The 13,539-nt window shown below is 39.3% G+C and overlaps 1 protein-coding gene across 2 annotated transcripts; it reads right to left on the bottom strand.

Annotated features, from left to right (window-relative positions):
- Positions 1–1,309: 1,309 nt before the first annotated feature.
- On the bottom strand, positions 1,310–12,958 carry angptl2b (angiopoietin-like 2b). 2 transcript variants are annotated; one of them, XM_014007172.1, is made up of 5 exons: positions 12,389–12,958; positions 6,218–7,113; positions 3,612–3,805; positions 2,402–2,672; positions 1,310–2,319 (listed from the first exon to the last, which is right to left on the bottom strand). In XM_014007172.1, exons 2-5 carry the CDS (start codon positions 7,086–7,088, stop codon positions 2,120–2,122), a joined length of 1,536 nt encoding a protein of 511 aa, XP_013862626.1. In that variant the 5' UTR covers positions 7,089–7,113; positions 12,389–12,958; the 3' UTR covers positions 1,310–2,119. The 2 variants fall into 2 exon arrangements, with proteins under 2 accessions (XP_013862626.1, XP_013862627.1); XM_014007173.1 differs by having other exon boundaries at positions 12,725–12,958.
- Between the last annotated feature and the right edge of the window lie 581 nt (positions 12,959–13,539).

Raw genomic sequence — 13,539 nt, 5'->3', positions numbered from 1 at the left:
CATCCATCCATCCATCCATCCATCCATCCATCCATCCATCCATCCATCCATCCATCCATCCATCCATCCATCCATCCATCCATCCATCCATCATGATGAATATTGACATAGTTCAACAAAAATACAGCCAAACTGTTTTAGTTCAACATAACCTTAAGTACTTTTGTGCTTGTAAATCTAAAGTTTTTTAAACAAAAAACTTCAAATTTTTAGTAAGAAAAAGGTCCTTAGAAATAAATTTTATATAACAATTAAAAAATACTTCATTTTAGTTAAAATTTCTTCACATATAATCATTTAATTCTCTAGAGTTCATAAATATTTACCACAAATATTTATTATAGTGTAACACTATTATGCATGCATATATATACATTTTTTTCTTACAGCAAGAAGGTCACATATTCTCCCTGTGCATTTGTGGGTTTCCTTCAGGTACTCTGATTGCCTTTCTTGCTAATGGACATTCACTTCCTGTATGAGTAAGTGCCTGAGTGATTGTCTGTCTTATTTGTCTCTGTGACCATGATAGTTGAAATGATCTGTCCAGGGTATCTTGTCAGTTTGTGAACTTAAAGCTCCCTTCACCTAAGATTACAACCCCTCTATGTTCTCCATGACCTACACATGACTTATTAGAGAATGTCTGGATCACAGCAAATTTGGAAAATCTATAATTGCTGCTGCACTCAGGACTTGTCATATGCTTTTTTTTTCTTGTCTCCTTCATTTTCCAAGTCTTAGAGACACACTCCTGCATCCCTCGCCAAGCTCTGTCTGTCGGCGAAATATTTCCATGACTACAATACACCCAGGAATGCATCATTACACGGGTACTGTTCCCTTAGATTGCATAATAATATAACAATGCTGCAGAAGAAGATACCATGTCTGACGCTACCAATCATGTCTGTGCTTGGTAGGTTTTATGACCTGGTCACAATCTGTGTACGTTTACAAAAGGTTTTAGAGTCATTTCTCTAGAAGGGCTGGATGTTGATGCATTGGTTCGTACAACTTAATTATGATTCAGTTTCACTTTGCTGCTGCAGCAACAAGAGAAGTTTTTCTGAACTCTTCTAGCCACACCTACACATCTGTAAGGAAACCTTTAAACACATTGAACTGAGTTAACCTGTTGTTACAACAGTTAGCAGAACAGTGAGCGTAATCATTCTGTAGTCCTGGGTTCTAATGTATAATCTATTTTCTGATTTCTCTTAATTTGTTTTAATTAATTTATTTTTAAAGTACAGTGCACATTAATCAATATTCCAAGAATATGAGGGCACAAGAAATGAAAGGGAAAAAAAGCTGTACATATTTTATTGCAACATAATGTTGGTATAACCTTAAAAATCATTATTTTACAAATACAGTATCTTATGTACAAATATGTTGTGTTGGAGCTACAGGCATCAACAAACCCATTAATTTATGCAGTAAATACAGTGCTTCATTTATACAAGCAACTTAAAGAATACCTGCAAAAGCAATTCAAAATTTCAAAACCTTTTTATTCAAATAGAATGTACCATCTGAAAACATGTCAAATCCATTTAAAAAAATCTTCAATAAATCAAAAAGTAACTAAAATTTTCAATTTGTTTTGTTCTTTTTGGTTTAGTTAAAAAACACCATTTTATTTGTGCATTTTAATGTAAATGACATTATGGACCAGAAAACTCAAGACAAGTCAACTGTCTTTACTGTTCCTGAAAAGTAAACCTAAAGAAATGTTTTTAGCATGAAAGTAAAAGTTAGTCACTGGATGCATTTCCTGTGTCAACCACCTTGTTTTTGACCTACTATATAGAAATACTGATGGGATCCTAATGTAGAGCTGTTCAGTCACTCAGATGAAAACAAGAGCATACCTTAACTTTCTGTTTGCTGAGTTGCATTATAAATACCTCCCGAGGTATAAGTATTCTTTATGGAAAAATGGTAAAACGATCAGGCAACAGAATAATGATGCACAACTTTAATTATTTGTAAGACTCATATCACCCTGATGTTTCAAGATTGCACTTTGAGCATCTCTTTGCTCTTTGACTTTGTTTAGTACCACTGCATAAAAAAAGTGAGAAATGCAGTATAAAATATGTTCCTTTGAGAATTAGTGGAAGGTGTTAGCATTAGGACGGATCATCATGACTACTTTCTTGAGTGAATAGGCTCCTCCCCTGAACTCTGCCCAGTAGATTCCATCTTGGTAGCGGCTGCGGTAGTGTCCTCCTCTGTACCAAACTCCATTCAGGTTGGAATGGGCACATGAGTTGTACCACCAGCCTCCCTTCTGATAGTGAGCACAGTTTCCTAATAAAATATATTTATAAAAAACAGCAGTCAGACATAAACACAGTAAACGCCGGATTTTCTGAGATGTCACTTGTTTTACCTGTGTATGCATCACGGTCTCTGTCCAGTGTTGTGAACTGTTTGCCGTTATGCCAGGTGAGGGAGTCACCAGCATTGCCATGATAGCGGCCCACTCTCAGTCTGTAGTAATCGGCTTCAGGCTCCACTCTGAAGCTGGCGTACTCTGCAAACACTTTCCGGCCACTCCAGTCCTCCAGCGTGATCAGCAGCTTGTACGTTCCCTGGTTTGTCAGCCAGTAGATGTTTTCCAGACCAAGCCAGTACTCACCATCGATGTTGCCAAATCCTTGCTGTGAAATGCAGTAAAAGAAAAAAAAAACATTATCAGAAAGATTAGGAAATCCTCTCTGAATGTTCTGAGAAACTATTTGAAGTTAATTTGGATGACCTACAGGATGATTTAGGGTCGTTGCTCATGTCCTGGGGCTAGTTTTGTGTTTTGTCTTCTTTGTTTATTGTTATGGAACATTATTTGAAATGGACCGTACAAGTCAAGTTTATAGCTTGCATCATATACCCAGGTTTCCCCTGTTATTTTATTATTGAAAACACAGCAGGATGTACTATATTGAGCGAGAAACTCAACACTGAGTGCTGTTAAATACACTTGGACTTCATGCTGTATAAGTTAGTCTGTGGTGTCTTGAATTATGGAAGCATTCATTTCGGTGAATGTACAACTGTAGTTTTGAAATTTGTGTGGTTTAAAGGTTATTTTTTTGTTTGTTTGTTTTTTACAAAAGTCTTGGCATCTCTGTTGCTGTTCAGAGATTTAATTAAGGCCCTTTTGAATTGTTGGGAATCAAGTGAATGTTTTCTAAGAAACTCCCTCTGCCTGTGGGAAGGGTTTTCCATTGAATAGATAAGGGAATAAGGTTGACATGGATAAAACTGTCTTTTAACACATATATTCTAACATATTATTAGGAAAATTAGATTTCCATGGCACAGCAAAACTGTTCAGTCAGTTAATGTGACATTTTTGTGCCCACTTTTATTCCCATGCTTGTATTTTACACTTAGGTCATTTCACAAGACATTTTGCTGGAATCATTCAGTCACAAAGTTGTGACTGAGGCAGGCACCACATAACAGTACTTTGGCAGATTTAAAAGCTTAACAGTAATTTATTTATTAGTTGTTCACATCTGGTTGGCGTCAAAACATCTAAAATGAGCCACCCCTTCCTCTTCATACAAAGTGTTTGAAATGGTGTGAAGGTGTTGCACCTTGTATGTCTCCCAGTTCCTGAAAAAGTTGACAGATCCGTCCACCCTCCTCTGGATAACCGTCCATCCACCTGGATCATGTCTCTGGTCACACCACACCTGCATGAGGCGGTTGGCATTCTCTGGCTTCACCAGGTACATGCCACTTCCCGTGTGGCCGTCTTCCAGAGCCTGCAGACAATCCTTAAATGGGCCTGACAAGACAGATTTATACGAAAACTTGGTCAACTGCAGCTATTCTCAATGACTATAAAATAGAAAATGTGAAAAAAATGACCAAACAAATTTTGTACTCTGACATAGAAAAGCCCTGGTAAAAACCAGACCCCGTCCTTCACTTTGCTTCGTACGAGGGTCTGGACTCACTGCATAGAGAAGTGATTCTTGCAGGAGGTGTGGCCTCTGCTGAAGCATGTGTGTGTTGTCGCTGTGAAGGAGGCTAAGCTAAGAAGCTAACCGGAAATCACGTGTGCTGTAAACAACCCTACTGAGAGGAGAGAAGTACCGAGCCGAACGAAACGACAGTAAATGAGAGCTGCTGCTTTATCAGACAAATTTAATTTAATTTGGAAGCCTTATCAACACGGACTGGCTTCATTCACTTCCTCCACTGCTGTATGCTGAACTAACTAGCAGACACTGCGCAGAAAGTCGACGTTGTTCGAAACTCCACCTTCTGTTTGCTGATTGGCCCAGAAAAAATAAACTACAAGCTGAAACCGTGCAGAAAATCGATGTGGCCCGGCTAAAAACCTGCCAGCGAAATCCTTCTCTATGGGAGAAGTCCCAGACGGAGCAGTGAAGGGAAACTAGAATTGAGCGGAACTGCATAGGAAGGCAAGGGCCAGGCTAGAAAACCTCCACTTTTTAAATAAAAGTTCTCTAACTTTCAAATATATTTTGACTGCTTTTCTCACAAGAGAAACGGCTACTGGGCTGCACAGCCAAAAGAAACACTGGCAAGAGGGCGAAGGGAATCCTGAACTACTGAATGATGAAAAAGTAGCCTGCATGTTTCCATCATCTAAGATTGTTTTATTCAGACACATTTTTTCTGGGTATTCCCATTAGGGTTTTATTTTCATCATATTTTTTGGCACAAAACTAACTAAGAATAATAAAATCAGCTTTTTATACTCTTTTAAATTGCCAAAATGTCTACTAAGCATAACCAAAAAATTACAACAGATTGTGAGGGATATAATGTATTTCACAGCCTAAATGGAGTTTTAATGCTGCATATTTTTCAGCAAATGTATTACTGCGGTAGATGTTTTGTAGAATCACCATTAGATTAATGGTTAAAGTCACTGAAACCTGCTTGCCTAAACCAATTAGACTTTTATGCTAAATTGACACGGCCGATTTGGAAAGAGGGCAACTAGCTCTGTGGCAACAATTTGTTTTGAAAGTGTTTTGAGTTTTCAAAAATCCACACTTGTTTGGTTTGCCAACTGGCATACAAGACGACGTGTTTAAAGACAGTGAGGGCAAAAGAGGGTAAATGTAATAGGAGAGGCATACAATGAGGTGGCTGAGGGGGTTCACTAAAGGTTTTGCAAGGGATAAAACAATGAGAAGGCATATAAATAGCAAACAAACACCCACTTATTATACCTACACATGCTTTAAAGAATGTCTTAATTATATAAAATTTGCTGTAGATGATGTCTTTTTTGGCCAATGCTCAGTCATCCATTCACTCTTAGGAATGTCTCTGTTTAGCAGAGAGAAGCCAGAGAGTTGCCCTGCCCTGGCCTGCTCTGTTATGCCTGATAAACTCTGCTTCTTCACTGGAACATATGACTGATTCTTGCTTGGTGCAACTGGAACAAATGACATCACTGATTCCTGGTATCTCTTTCTGTTTGTACGTACCCCACCTCCCCTTTCACTTGCTGTATTTTCTGTTTTCTACCTCTTTCTTTCATGTCTTTTGTACAGTACTATTTTACTGCATGTATGCAGCTCTCTTTTGTGTTTACAGATTTTTCAGAGTGTTCGTTTTATGGCAATGGACAAGAAATTACTTGCTTTTTTAAAAAGCAATCAATTCAAAGGCTGCTATTCTCATGATAGGCGTTAGTACAAAGTGTCAATGGAAAAAAGCTCCCCCGTCATGGAAATGGTGTTCCTTTTTTTTGTTTTGTTTTTTGTTCTCCACCATTTTCCACCCAAGGGTAGTTTCGAATGAAAAGAAAAGTTAATAGTCCATGTAAAACCCTCTCACATCTATTTTCAGATCTGCTAATCTATGTTTAAAAGACCGTCTGGCACAAGGCCAGCAAAGTAGTCATTTTAGGCACACATGTACCTCCTTGCTGTAAAATATTCTTTGACTTTTTTGTGAGTTAAACTATGGTCATTAGATGATATCCATCTGAAAAAGGCCAGAGACAACAACTTTTTTGTTCTGTTGGCTTTAGCCCTTTGGAATGTGTGGAACATATTTAAATTAGTCTAAATGTAAGAATGGATAGGCTTGTGTATATGGATGTGGTTGCCCAGACAATCTCTTGTTTGTGACTGCTCAGGATGGAAACTGGTGCCCTTTTTTTCAGAAGCCATTAAAATCAAATGTTCCATATTGATATTTGTTGACTCACCTTTGGGCTCATCTGTGGTGGATGGGCTGTGAGTACCAGAGGGCATCGGTTGAACAAGAGACTTTTGATCGCTTTGGATCTCATTGCTGATTGGGTTGCTGCTGCGTGGAAGGACCGGTGGCTGGTAGGGCTTCATTAGAGGTGGTGATGGTGGAGGGGACTGAGGCCGAGGCTGGGCAACTGGAACATAACGTTGAGGGGGTCGAGTCTGGCACTGCTCCTCCAGCATGGCAATAAGAGTCGACTGATTTGTGGCCAAAGATGCTAAGTGAAGATATTTGTGCTCAAGATCTTTGTATCGACTGGTGAGCTGCTGCATCTCAGAAGTTTGGTTCAAGATCCTGTTCTCCATCTGTGCTAACTCTAGGGCATTGTCTCTTTTTCGGATAATCTCATGGAGAAGTTGCATGTAGAGTTGAGTCACTCTTGAGTTCATATTTCTGCTCTCCTTCCTCAGAAGCTTGACCTCATTGACAATTCCTCCGTCCACCTCAACCAATTGCTGTAGAGTCTCAATCTGCCTCTTTTGTTTTTGTAGCTCCACATTTAGCAAATCTAACTCTTGTTTGTGGACCCGGTTCTCCAGCATAGCCTCTGGCTCCTTGGAGTTTACACAGATGGCTCCGGTAACTTTTTGTTGAGGCACAATAAATGTGTAGGAGCACTTGTCCTGCGGCTGTTCAGCTGGCGCCCGTTTGCTTCTTCCAGCGTAGAGAAACTCTCCTTCAAGATCATCCTCACTGCTTCCAAATTCTTGGGTCTTGTCTTTGCCATGGTTACTGCCTGGCAGACTCCCTTGCGTCAGCTGGACACCACAGGCTAGTCCATAAACGAGAAGGACCCCCAGCAGGACTATTGGAGGGGGATCCATGAGTTTGTGTCCAATTCACCAAAGCCTGAAGAGAATTTACATAAAAAATGCAGTTTATGATTACATTATAGTTTCATAGAGGTCAACTTTGTAAAGGTTAGGCAGAAATTTTATGAGCATTAAGAATGGGGTGGTATTTAGTTTCTAATACCTCTAAACTATCCTCAAATTGTACCCAAATTAATGACTTATTGTCTATTTAGAATTACTTGTCTTTTCTTAACATGCACTTATACAGTTTTATGCTTCTAATAGATGTTTTACCTACATTTCTTAGTTTATGTATACTATTCTAAGAAAAAAAGTGATTTAAATAAAACAAATGTTAGCTTAAAGAAAACTAATAAGGCCACAAAATCATTGCCTGATTAGTTCTGAGCAAAACATCCAAAGGTGCATGTAAACACAAAGGGAAAGCAGCTGGTGTTAGACTTTCACTGTCATCTTTGTGGGTCATAGGCTCTCAATAACCAGTCAGAGCTGCTTATGCTTGTTCTTTCATGACCCACTGCTTTGATTGCACTTCTTTTCTGTTGTAAGAGACGGCCCAACTTTGTTTTGGTTTTAGTGGAGTAGAGGGTAGTTTGAGCTTTCACAGCATCCTCCTCTTTCGCTGATGTGAAAGAGGAGAAGGATCCTGGGGCTGCTGCTCGATTGTGAAAGGTTGTGATGATAATAAACACATAGTGATAAGTTCTCGTTTTGCTAGATTTTTCCTGCAAAATTGTTGCCTGCAGCTGAAAAGTTGGCAAGCTTTACCTTTTGTGTGTGTCTTTTTTTTCTTTCAAAGTTAGGAAAATATCTCATGCACTTGAGACAGAAATTCTTGAATGGTTCCTGGTTAATGGTGACCACAACTGGTAGAATTTTTTGGTCCACCCAATAAGAGATGGTCACCACAGTTAAATTTCAGTTACGAAAAAGAAAAACAACTTTAATTAAGTCAGTTTTACAGACGTTCGGTTAATAATTGTGTATTGTTATAGCTGAGTATCATCCTCAACACATAATATAAGTGTGAAAATACGGTGTAACATTTTTGTAAATGTTACACAAGTTGCACTTCACGTATTTTCCTCCTACACACATGCAAATGCAGTTGTAATTTTTTTTTTGCTTTATTTTTAAACAGTTTTTGGTGACCTTAAAACAATTGAGTGAGTCCTCTGGACAGGTTCTTCTTTGTAGAAAATGGTAAAACTGCAACTCCTCAAACTGAAGAAATCTCTTGGAGAAGAGGCAAAACATTTTTGACAAAGAAGAACATGTCCTGTCCAGATAACCTGTTCATTTTTTTTTAAAAGATTTTCTGCCTGGTCTATTTAGATGCATTGGGACAGTTTTTGAAGACTGGTTTAATAACTATGATTAAACAAAAACTGTTGCTATTTGTACATACACTGGACATACTATTACCATTTGACTGCAGGACCCTAATGGGTATCATTTATTCTGTTTCCTTCACGTTATATTTGCAAACTTCAGGGTAAAGCAGAACATTTATTTTGACTGAAGTAATGCATTTATTAAAAACATAAGTTTATATGTCTGTATGCATTTATTTTGTTCTCTATTAACTGGAATGAACAGTAAAAACATGGAAGCACTGAATGTAAAATCCAAACCTTGTCAGGTTGCAACTGTCAAAGATCTGAGAGGAAAAGGCCTTACTTGGCCCCTGCTGAGCAAAACAGTTGCTGTTTTGACTTCCCTTGTCAGAAAATACATTAAACTCATCTGTGATGTATAAAATGTACAAATCAGAATTTTTATGGTGGCTACACTGTTCTCATTTTTTACTGACATAAAGTTTGATTTGCTGATGATGTTTTGCTTTGAGCCTTGCATGTGTAAATCCAGTTTTTACTATCAAAAGTAATCTGCTCATAAAAAGCCAAGAAACTGAATCAATCTGTCCAACAATGTGCTCATCTCTTTAATCAGTTGTCAGGAGAGTGTTGAGCTTAGTTTGCTGTCCTGGCTCTGGTTTTCTTTGGGCAGCTGCCATGGCCTGTCCTTTACACAAACACTCCTTTTTTTAACACAGGCCTGGACTGATTTGCTAGTGGAAAAACTGAGACACCACCAGGTGATACTATTCAAGGCACTGCTATTGATTGTGTTGCATCAGTCCTGTCCATGGCCACCTTCAAAAGAGGAAAGTAATGTTTGTTGCTTGTTGGTAGCTTTAAATTGGGTGACATACTGATTTAGTTCAAATCTGTTGCGTTAAAAGCCATAATTACAAGGAAAACAGATTCTAAGAACTTTCTGGAAGATTACAAGATAATTAAAAGAGCTGTTTCACCTCAAATAGTTAAATATTATTTTTATAACAAAAATGGCATAACATTATCAAAGATGCAGTGTTATTAGAAGTAGATAATATAGTCTCTGGTCTCTATTTAAGATAATTAAAAAGTTATTATGTTTTGCATGTTGGAGTGCATTGCTTTCCTGTGTAACATACAGCCAGAGTCAAAAAGAGACTATCTATATAAGGATTTATATATAAAGCTCATAATTACAACATAAGAATATTAGCCTTAGGTGTGTATACTTCCCATATTTTTTGTCTTTATGAAAAAAATCATACAGAATATAATTTTCACTAATGAAATGAAGGGGAAAAAATGTTTCATTGTAATCTGGGCACACAGCCAGCACATTAGATTAGAGAACTGGAGAGCAGAAATGCAGCGCTTTTCAAGAGCATGACCCTTGGCACAATCAACCTTTCTTATTCTATCTGTCTGCAACTGTCCATGTAAAAACTTTCTCTTACCGCAGAACACTTGGAAATGAGAGAGTCTTGTGAATTTTGTAAAAAAATAAAATCTCTATCTTGAGCTGATTGCTTTATAAGATATTATCAAAACAGTACCTAACACCTCTCAACTTAGATGTAACAACTATAAACAAATAAAAACTTAGTACAGATACATCTGCTTCCAATTTAGAATGACGCTATCTTTAGCTGCTACATCATATAAAGTATGACATAAGTCTTAAATGGAGCTTGCATCCTGTGATGTCACCTCTGCAAACGCTTGACACAAAGATTATACTGCCACAGTTATAAGTGTAGTTTTCATGAACAGAATTGCATTGTCGATGATTTGCGGAAGAAATCACTAATAATAGAGTACAAATAGGCACACACTGAGATAATTAGAGCAGTTCTGAGCCTGCTCTTTGTAATGTGTTGATGAGTGGATTTAGCTTGTGGCTCTTGTGGTTTCTCCCCTGGGATCCTGATCCTGTCTCTTTGAAACTTTTTTTTCCCCCCCTCTGCTGTAGAGTGCCACTTTAGACATTGTTAGCCTGGAATCTCCTGCTCTAGGCTTTGTTACTCTTCAAAGCCGAGGGGAAACTGTTAGCAGCTTGTGATGAAATATGTGTTTACGAGTGTTTGCAGTGTATCTCTGCTGTATTTTTAAAACTTTTTTTTGGTTCTTGGATTCTTCAAAAACAGCACTTGCTGGCTCTGTATCCCAAGTACCACGAGAGTGCCATCTGTCCCAGCAGAAGCAACCTGTTATTAAGTGAAGTTTGCCGTAGGGAACAACAGAAGACCTTCACCTCCTTCTTATCTGTTACCAGGAACTAAGAATTGGTTTGCTCACACAATCTGCTGCCCAGGAACTGCAGTGATTAACAGGTGTTGAAGTGTCAAAAAGACAGCCAAGTGGTCCACAGTACATTGTGACTCACTGGTCCACTAAGAAGTTCCTAAAGTTGGCTTCACACAAACATGTTTCGGTTAAACTGTCTTCAGGTGAGAAGTCCACGTTTACTCGACTCCTTGCTGTGCTCGAGCCGTTTTGGTCATGCTTCGCACATATTAATTAGAAAGGTGGACCGACTGCTCTTGCACAGACTGGCTCATATCTCTTGCCCCAGCCCCTCTCATTTCTGCCCGAGCATGGCATTCTTCGCATTCTTCGTCACCTCATTAGAGAGACCTGCCATACTCACATGGAGAATCAGTGGCAATGGCAGACAGGCCCTCTGCACAGAGGACCCCCCACCCTCTTCGTCCCCGTCGTACCTACTGTATGACACGTCTACTGACCCCATTCATTCCCAGTGTCCTACTTTTTCTGTGTGAATGCTTCATAATCACATCATCAGCATCCACAATGGGAGATCACAACACAACTACACAGCACCTTATTTGTCGGCTGCCAGAAAAAGAGGAGAGTTTTGTGCTGCATATTCAAATTAGTGCCAGCTCTGCTGCGAGCCATCCTATACAACACCCAGTATGTGTTGGATCAGAGTCAAAGTCAATTTGCCCATGGTAATCTGCACTATTACTATAGCTCAAGAGGAATCTCATTCTTGGCTCCGCAGTGTAATCTTTGTGAGTAACACAGGACAGTCAAAACATGATTAACCTCAGCCGCTTGCTCAGTTTGTTATTAACTCACTTTTCGCTATTTGTGTCAAAGATGAACGTTTGGATGCCTTTTCTCTATATCTCGTACATGATCGATGACAGGAAAGCAGAGGGTCTTGGGGGAATTGTTTCGATAAGTACCATCATTGTACCTCAAAGCCCCCTTATCCAAACACTACTTTGGCAACAGAAACAAAGAGGGGATTCAGATGCCGGCTCCCCTGTCGTTTTTTCTTCCAAGGGAACATCCTGAAGCTGCTGTCTGCTTGCCATGGTAAGACTATTTTTTCTTTCCCATTACATGGGAATTATTTCTTTTTGTTAAGATAATGAAAAGAAGCATAGATCATTCAAGATCCTTGTTAAATTCTGCATTTTACAAATGTTATTCACTTCCACTACTTGTGCTGTTTTGCAGATCTTTGTTTTTAAAACGCATTTTCTAAAATAAATCAATTGCCAAAGAAATGCTCCATCCTGAAAATCTAATCACAATCAACCATGTGGGTTCAATTAGATTCCAAATGTAATAATCAAAGTCAGTCCATTTACTCATTGTAAAGGAAACTAAGCCTCTGGCACCAAAGTTTGAGTCAGATAACAGATGCTGCGTGACAAGTGGTGAATCTGAGATGACTCAACGTCCTGGTGTGGAGTTCAGCAGCTTTTGAGTGTAGAGCCAGAGACTGACTTTATCATCTAAGTGCACAGGCTTAATGTCAGGAACTTGGCTCATTTATTAAAATTCAGTAACAAAGATCATCTTTTCCACTGCAAAATTAACTGTTGGTAATTATTTCTTGCAAGTAACCTTTGTCACAATATACTATGAGCTTTCTCAGCCAAATTAACCAGGTTGTAAGAAAAATATTACAACAAAGAGTCACTTTATGCTTACAAGATAACTGCACAGTGCTGATGAGGCTCCTTTAGTTGTTCTGCCTTCCTCCTAGAGTTGTTTGACGTTTTTCTTGGTAGAAAATCATCCCAAGTGAGAAAGTTTCACCCTTACGTTTTCCTCTCTCTCTCTCTTTGCTCTCTGCCCATCCACTTTCTGTCCCCTCAGTCCAGTTCACCAGTGGAGAAGCAGTAGGGTTTTAGTGTTTGCTACTAGAATAATGTCATCTGCCCAACAGTAGCCCAACCTCCCAGATCTTTTCTGGCAAACATTAAAAGTTGCTCCAAAAATCCTCAGAAAAAAAAAGTTTGAACCCTTAGAGGAGACAAGTGGTACCTTTTCTTTTAGTTTGATGATGGAGGTAATTTCCCAGTAAAGTGTTTGAGTCCAGGGCCAGGTGGTGGACTGCCTGTGGCCCGTTAGGAGAAGACTGTCACTTTTCTGCGGGCTGAATCCATCACTTCTGCCTCACAGCTCTAAGAGGCTGTCTCTCTCCGCTGCACCTCTCTCACTCTCCCTCCTTGGTGTTTTTTAAATGATGAAAAATGCTCCCGGAGCCTCCCCCTCTCCCTTAAAATGAACACATTCTTGTTAAAAGCAGCAGCCTGTTTATCTCCACCCCTCCTCCCCGTAGTACAAAAGAGATCCACATGCAATGCGCAACACACACACATACCACACACTACTCAAATTTCAAACCCCCTTGCCATTGGCTCACCACCACCACGCATTCTGGCTATGGGTTGCATGTTTTGTTTATTTCTGGTTGTGGACAGTGGCGCTACACTGATCAGATTCTAATTGGTCATGAATACACAGTTTTCACTGTGAGAGAGAGAGATGGAAGAAAAGAGTGACAGATGGAAGCAGATCCAGGTGTTTGACTGGGACCAGGGGCCTCATGCATAAAGGATTGCGCAGCTTTCACACTAAAAGTTGACGTACAGTACGGACAAATTTGGAAAAGTGCGCCGCACCAAAAAATTCAGATGTATAAAACCATGCGCACGCAGGTTCCTGCGCACCTTTCCTTTATATAACCCAATGAAGATGGAACTGAGCGCACGTGAGATTCAGTACCTCCCCTGACACGCCTCCATTTAAATATGTAAAATAGGTGTAAATGTGTCCAGCGTGTCAGATTCTCCTCA

This window comes from Austrofundulus limnaeus, unplaced genomic scaffold (assembly GCF_001266775.1).
Source record: "Austrofundulus limnaeus strain Quisiro unplaced genomic scaffold, Austrofundulus_limnaeus-1.0 Scaffold40, whole genome shotgun sequence".
In the NCBI taxonomy this organism is placed as follows: domain Eukaryota; kingdom Metazoa; phylum Chordata; class Actinopteri; order Cyprinodontiformes; family Rivulidae; genus Austrofundulus; species Austrofundulus limnaeus.
Note: the sequence above shows the minus strand (reverse complement) of the source record. Positions and strands in the feature narration are given on the sequence as shown.